At 42.0% G+C, this 7,613-nt stretch overlaps 1 protein-coding gene across 2 annotated transcripts; it reads left to right on the top strand.

Annotated features, from left to right (window-relative positions):
• The first annotated feature begins 3,572 nt into the window (after positions 1–3,572).
• LOC117555921 lies at positions 3,573–7,317 on the top strand. 2 transcript variants are annotated; one of them, XM_034230990.1, is made up of 7 exons: positions 3,573–3,655; positions 3,789–3,927; positions 4,045–4,158; positions 4,635–4,691; positions 4,808–4,942; positions 5,029–5,136; positions 6,025–7,317. In XM_034230990.1, the coding sequence occupies exons 2-7, from the start codon at positions 3,796–3,798 to the stop codon at positions 6,073–6,075; spliced, it is 597 nt and encodes a 198-aa protein (XP_034086881.1). In that variant the 5' UTR covers positions 3,573–3,655; positions 3,789–3,795; the 3' UTR covers positions 6,076–7,317. The 2 variants fall into 2 exon arrangements, with proteins under 2 accessions (XP_034086881.1, XP_034086880.1); XM_034230989.1 differs by having other exon boundaries at positions 5,023–5,136.
• The last annotated feature ends 296 nt before the right edge of the window (positions 7,318–7,613 follow it).

Here is a 7,613-nt window from a genome sequence, read left to right as displayed (position 1 = left end):
TCTCCAGTTACACATGCTGGCACGCAAACTGATCTTATGGAGCTGCGGACATCTCCTCTCTCTGAGAGCGACGCACGTACCAGGAGTGATGAACCTCGGGGCAGATCTGCTGTCCAGAGGTGCACCACTATATGCAGACTGGACTCTACATCCAATAATTGCGAGTCAGCTGTGGGTGCGTTACGGCCGAGCCGCGGTAGATCTGTTCGCATCAAAAGAAAATGCTCAATGTCAGCTGTTCTTTTCAATGCACGATTTAAACGCACCGTTAGGCGTGGACGCGCTCGCGCACGTTTGGCCTCCGGTCCTTCTGTACGCGTTCCCACCCCTGGCTCTGATACCCCCAACTCTGGCCAGAGTGAGAGAACAATGCCAAGGCAAGGCAAGGCAAGGCAAGTTTATTTATATAGCACTTTCCAACACCAGGCAATTCAAAGTGCTTTACAAAAAATGAAAGAGATTAAGAAAATGGCATTTAAAATCAGTCATTAAAAAGAAAAGCTAATAAAATAAACATTAAAAGAAAAAATACATGGATAAAAGTTACAGTGCAATTAAATGCCACACACTTATCCTGATAGCTCCGCACTGGCCTGCAATGTACTGGCTGGCGGAGATATATCAGCTGCTGTGCGGGCTGCCGTGGCAGCTCCCACTACGCAGGGACATACTGTCTCAGGCGGGGGGGACGATCTTTCACCCACACCCAGAGCGCTTGGCACTATGGGCCTGGCCCGTGAGTGGTACATTCTGAATACAGTGGGGCTCCCTCAGAAGGTGATAAACACTATTCAGAGTGCAAGAGCTTCCTCCACCAGGTCTCTCTATGACTGTAATGGCGCGTTTCCACTGCAGGCCTCGCTCGGTTTGGTTAGGCCTTATTAGGCCCGGCTCATGTTAATGCTGCGCTTCCATTACAGTTTAGGAACTGGGGCAGTTACTATAGTAATGCAGTATAGGCGGAGCCGTGACGTCATCTTCAATGAGAGCCCCAGAAAAACAACACAGCCGTTAGCTCTTAGCACTCAGAGCTCACAGCTCCTCATATCTGTTCAGAAACTAGACAAAAGTTAAACAAGTACAAACCACAGACTGCCTGTGTCATGGCGAATACAGTCGCTGGTTTATTTATGTCTGTATAGGCCGTTATTGTGAGTGTGGACGGTCGGAGCATATATAACGTTAGCTTAGCCAAGCTCCATTTAGAAAACACGCATTTTAAAAGGGTTTTTCGCCTGCCGTCTGTCTGCAGACTTGTCAAAGCATTAATTCATGGTTTTTACTAACCGGTATCAGTATGTTGTTACTTCGGCATCATTTTGAAACGTGTATTACAATTAAATCACGGTCAAATATGTTCATCTTGTTGTAGTTGTAGCCCCCTTGCCAGCGATTCTCTCTCTAGTTTAGCATACTCAGCCCGACTCAGCCTGGTTGTTCCTGGCCCTAGAACCACGATTTAGTCGGGCCAGAAAAAAGGTGAAAAGGTAGCCCCGGGCCAAAACTAGGCCAAGTGGAAACGCAACCAAAAACGGGCCCCGCACGGCTCGGCACGCTTAAAGCGAGCTACCCGCTGCAGTGGAAACGCACCATAAGTGGAGGGTGTTTGAGGAGTGGTGCCTTCAAAAAGGACACATCTCTTTTCAATGTCCTGTCGGGGTGATTTTATCATTTCTACAGGACTTAATTGATAAACACAGAGCTTTCTCTACGATCAAAGTGTACCTGGCTGCTATTGCTGCATGCCATGTGGGCTTTGAGGGAAAGACGGCTAGCCAACATCCTTTGGTCTGCCGTTTTATGAAAGGGGCTCGCAGGCTCCTCCCTGTTTCCAGGTCACTGGTGCCCTTATGGGACTTGGCAGTGGTTTTAGATGGGCTCACTCGACCTCCATTTAAACCCCTGGAAGAAGCTGACATGAAACACCTGTCACTGAAGACAGTGCTGTTACTGGCTCTGGCATCTGCCAAGCGAGACAGTGACATTCATGCGCTCTCTGTACATCCTTCATGCACTCAGTTTGCCCCGGGGCAAACGAGAGTGTTGCTGAAGCCCAACCCTGCCTTTATACCTAAGGTGGTTGGCTCATGTACCCCCATTGACATTGTAGCATTTCCTCCGCCGCTGTGTTCCTCTGAGGAACAGCGGCCGAATTTGCTGTGTCCAGTTCGTGCTTTACGCATCTATATGGACAGGTCAAAAGAGTTTCGTTGTAATGACCAACTCTTTATATCCTGGGCTAACCCTCAGAAGGGCAAGCCCGTTACCAGGCAACGGCTCTCCCACTGGATTGTGGAAGCGATTGCTCTGGCTTATACGAGTCAGGGTTTGCAGGCACCAACGGGCCTGCGTGCTCATTCTACTCGTAGACTGGCTACATCCTGGGCTTTGTTCAAGGGTGTTTCCATACAAGACATTTGTGCAGCAGCGAGCTGGTCCTCGCCGCTCACTTTTGTCTGCTTTTACAGGCTAGATGTCTCTGCTCCAAGTGTGGCCAGCGCAGTGCTGGGCCCCGTGTTGAGACAGGGTTCTACCTGTTAAGTTCTGGTTATTTTGGTGATTTTCGAGAAAAGCATGTCTAGCAATACGGGAGTTTCAATATCCCATAGTGAGACATCGAACAGAGTGTTATGAATGAGAACTATAGGTTACTTACATAACCCCAGTTCTCAGAGTAACATGAAGTGAGATGTCTCACCCTTCTTGCTAAGGCGAAGCAAGAAGAGGTGCTTATTTTGAATGACGCTGCGTCGTAGCGCAAGCTACTTAAAGGGTGGGTGGATTCCCTGACGTTGACGTCAAGATCACCAGCCAATCAGGATTGGTGTAATGAGATTGATGCTTCTGTTTGCATACGCATTGAGGCGCATCTCATAGTGAGACATCTCCCTTCATGTTACTCTGAGAACTGGGGTTACGTAAGTAACCTATAGATTCTAATGTTGTGGAGGAACTGAAGGCTGGTGGGAAATTATACGACATGATTATTGACCACAGGCCTTCCTCTACTAATAGGGAGAGTGAAATACACACCCACTTCTCTCTCTGACGCTACTGTGTGGTGAGCTGCCCGTTAGCTGTGTGTAGTTTCTGATGTGCTTACTTACTGTGTGCTGCTGGCCTGGAATGACCTTCATCATTTGTTACTCTGTCGAGTACTTGTTTTATTAGAGTTGTTTACTCACAGACAAAGTGAGGCCAGGTTAGCTGAATGATCAGTTTGAGAGCTAATAACAGATAGGAGGGGTCGCTGTGTGTGTTAGAGGGGGGGGGGGGAGAGCAGGTGGACATGTTCTGCTCATAACGGGTTTTAAAATGCATTAATTAAAAAGACGTCAATGGAAGTTGTGGGTGTGTGAGAGAGAGACCGAGGCAGAGAGAGAGAGAGCAAATGAGTGTTGATCAATAAAGTGTCAGCTGTACTGTAGGCCTATGCCGTGATTGCATGTCAGCTTCTTATGTTACATTGCAGTAAATGATACCCCCCTGCCTGGATGACTGATAGGAGCCTGTACATTTCAAATACAGTGTGCAGCTCCTCCCCTTAATAAAAAAAAGGAAAAGGTCTCATATTTCCCCATTTCCTCTTTTCACCCACAACCTTCTCTTCCCGTTATCACGCACACTGCTTCTCTGCAAGAACAGCTTAAACAAGGTGGGTCCCTTCATGTTTTTGTAAATATCCCTGCTTCTAGCATGCAGCTGAAGTCATTCTGCCTCTTTAAATCTGCTTAGCTGTAGAGTAAAATCTGTTTTGATTCTCTCTCTCCTCCCACATCCTAAAACAGTGTTGCAATGGAGGGAACTGAGTCAACAACAAGAGAGAGATCAACAGCAAAGGATGGGAACAAGGCAGCAGACCAAGAGGTGCTGATGTCCAGCAAACCGCTGCATCGCTTCGTCCAAAGAGAGCCCAGAGATGTTGGGGTAACAAATCACACAATCCAGAGCCACAGAAACTAATGTTACATGTTTACACAATGAGCAGCTGCAAACTCTTACTCTACTGTAGGCACTTGAATCCATCCTTCTCCTCCTCCCCAGATTGCCATTCTGATCTTTGGCTGTGCCGAGGTCATGATGGGATTTACGCTGTCCGGGGAGAGGGATGCGTTTACTTCTTTTGGAATCTACACTTCCTTCTGGCAGGGAACTCTGGTACATGACATGTAGCACACACATGCATTGTCTTCACAATTACCATGTACATTTTTTCAAATGTCTCCTTGGTTTCTAAAGTTAAAAGTTCACAATTTTTGGAAATATACTTATATATATCCTGCTTCTCATCCAACTCACGACAAAATAAGGAACAAGATCAAATACGCCTATTTCCCAGTTTTACTCAAGTTCAACCGTTATTAGCACTTGTGTCATATTGAAAATCATTTTTTTAAAGATGTTAAGGGGGACAGGCAAATAGACAGACGATATTATTGTTTTCTCCACTTAAGTCTTTATTGCATTTCTGAAGGAAATTAAAAAAGACATCCAAAATGTCACTCCAGTTGAGGAAAGTTTTCTACAGCTACAATGGTGATAAACATATATAAAAAAAAGGTCATACAGTCATCTAAATGTTTCTTGGGGTGAATGTCAAAGTAAGAATTATTATTTGATTTGATTGTTCTCAGTTTCTTGTCTGTGGAAGCCTGTCTATCTACACTGAGTTACGTCCATCCAAGAAGATGGTAGGTATATTGTGATTTTATGATCTATAGTGGTTATAACTTTATTTCGTCACTGTCAGTCTCTCCCTTTCTTTACTCAATAACTCATCCCATGTTGTTGAACCTCTCTCTTCCAGGTGACTGTGTGTTTGTCTATGTATGTGGTTTCCCTTCTTGGGATCATTGTCTCTTTAGTCTACAGGATACGTATTTTCTCCTATTTAAGGTACCTTACGTTCTATCGGAGGGAGTCTTTAAGCCTGCAAAGATTGGTGAGTTACAGACATGTGATCGACACTACATGGACACTTATCCGCATTGTATGAATAACTTCCTCTTTCTTCTGCTTCAGCACCAGATTTGTGCGATTGAAGCCCTTTTGTTCACTTGCTCTCTGTTTGTGGCGGGTCTTCTCATCTTCTTGTGTGTCATCGCACGTTTGGCTCTCAAATCCACACGCACTCAGGTACAGAATTTTTCATCGTTTCTCCATCTGAAACATTCCTTTACCACTGAGTGTGTAGGGGTTCACAAAACGAACTTTTGAACAGCATTACATTTGCACATGAAAATGTTAATGAAAACTTCAAATAAAACATGAAAGATAAAAAAGAATGAGAGAACTGGAGAAAGATATTCTGGACGATCTCTTTGGCAACGAAGCAATGTCTATTTGTTTCCCCTATATTCCTGTTGGCAATGACCCGCCCTCTTGTGTTGTTAATCTTAATAATAATAATAATAATGATAATAATAAATGTATTTTGTAAGCGCTTTTACAGGTGCTCAAAGTCGCTTTACAGAGATAGTGAAAAGAAAAGAACAACAAATAAATGTAACATGTAATGTAATAAATATAGTTAAAGTCAAATTAAAATCAAGCAATACAACAACCATCACACATTAAAAGAAAGCCAGATTGAAGAGGTGAGATTGTGTACGTTTTTTGAAGGTATGGTCAGTGCAGTCTCTGATGGGTTGTGGGAGTGAGTTCCAGATAGTAATCCCTCCCAAATTCATTCATATAACGTTAATGTCACTCAAAGAGTTGCTGACTGAATAAAAGTCCAGAATGTAATGTCTTTCTATTTAACCAGAAAAGCCTAATTGAAATGATGCAGCATTAACAAAGAGTAAAGCGACACCATGAGACAGATATCACTTCAGTATTAAACAATTAAACAGACATGCAATAAAATAATAGAATCATGATTGATATAATGTCCAGTACACAAATAAATGAGTCCTAAAGACCATCTAAATGGGACCTCAAATACAAACAATACATCTGATCAGTTATATTCACTGTTACCGCCTCCTTCCCTAACACATGCACCCTCCGTATCTTCAACAGATTATTGTCCGGCACATCCCGGCTCCACCGACCGACACGACTGCAACTTAATCTCATCCTTGTGAAGTATTATCGTTATAGTAGTATCCATAACACTGGTTTTCCTGCAGCACACTAACTCCTGTACAGTATATCACATGTGAATGTTACACCCACTAGTAGAGGCTCATCTTTAAGCCCCAGCTTCTTCTCTTAGCACAGTACATGTTACTGCAGTAGGAAATGCATTATAACCACATTTATTTGCTTTTGTTAAAGCTTGTTTTGGAATCTAAAAGATTACTGTCTTCTCATGTGAGAAAAAAATGTGACATGCACTTAAGGGATTAAAGTAGCCACTATTATCTGAAGGAAAGCTTATATGTATTTACTGTACGAGTCATACAGTAGTAAACTAAAGCTAAGGCCATTACTTTGAATTAAAGCCTCGAGGCAAACAGGGCTGATACTGATCACTGATACATACACCAATATGTAAAGTATTGTAACAGTACTGTTATTGTAATTTATATAAATATAAAGAATTATATCAAAATACATCAACATATGTGATTATTATCTACATTACCTGAATTATTTTTAATGTGCAGAAAATGAGCATCGTTTCGAACTGCAGCTTTTGATAATCATTGTGAACTTCTTCTTATTACAGAAACATGCATTTCCAAAGATTTGGTCTACCGATGCTGTAAAATGCATTATCTTTTCAATTTACACACGGCATCTATTGCACGTCTGTCTGTCCTGGGAGAGGGATCCCTCCTCTGTTGCTCTCCCTGAGGTTTCTCCCATTTTTTCCTTTAAGAGGGTGTCGTTTTTCTCACACTGATTTCCTGAACAAACATTGCTGTTGTATTTGCTGTAAAGTGTCTCTACTGTAGGCTATTTTTATTATATGTACAGCACTTTGGCTCGACCAAAAATCGTTTATAAATGTGCTATATAAATAAAACTTGAATTGATTTGATATATTTGATATACTGAGCTGCAAATATTTCTGCTTTGTGATTTAGTTGCAGCACAGCAGATCCACCTGGGATTGCCACTTTAGAAGAATTACAGTATGTTTTAATACATTTGGCTTTTTATATCCTCGGACACAAACATCCAGCATTATTTTTTTAAGCTTATGACTTCAATATAGTTCACCATTTTCATCTATACGACTTTGAAACATGTTGCCACTTTGGGCCTTTGAATGTGTGAAAAACAAATATTTTTGATTTAGGTTGAGCTTATATGTGCACTAAATGTAATGTATATTGTCTTTGCTAAATAAACAATAAAATGAAATGATTCTCAGGTCGCTGATTATATTACACACATTTGTATCTATACACTAACAGTGACCACTCCACACAGACAGTGCACTATTGATTCATCATCATTGTTTATCATAGAAAGATAACAGTCTGTACCACTTTGAACACATTGTTAGATGGCAAGCAAATAATTAATCGGGGTCTTTGTTTTAGTTTTGAGTAGGCTACAAGTTAAAAGCTTAGCATTGAATTCTGATGTACACATACATTTAAGATAAGTTAGAAGTGAACTAAATCTGAAGGAATTTACAACATATTGAATACAAA

This window comes from Gymnodraco acuticeps, unplaced genomic scaffold, assembly GCF_902827175.1.
Source record: "Gymnodraco acuticeps unplaced genomic scaffold, fGymAcu1.1, whole genome shotgun sequence".
Lineage (NCBI taxonomy): Eukaryota > Metazoa > Chordata > Actinopteri > Perciformes > Bathydraconidae > Gymnodraco > Gymnodraco acuticeps.
The sequence above is the reverse complement of the archived record's forward strand: the minus strand, read 5'-3'. Positions and strand labels throughout refer to the sequence as shown.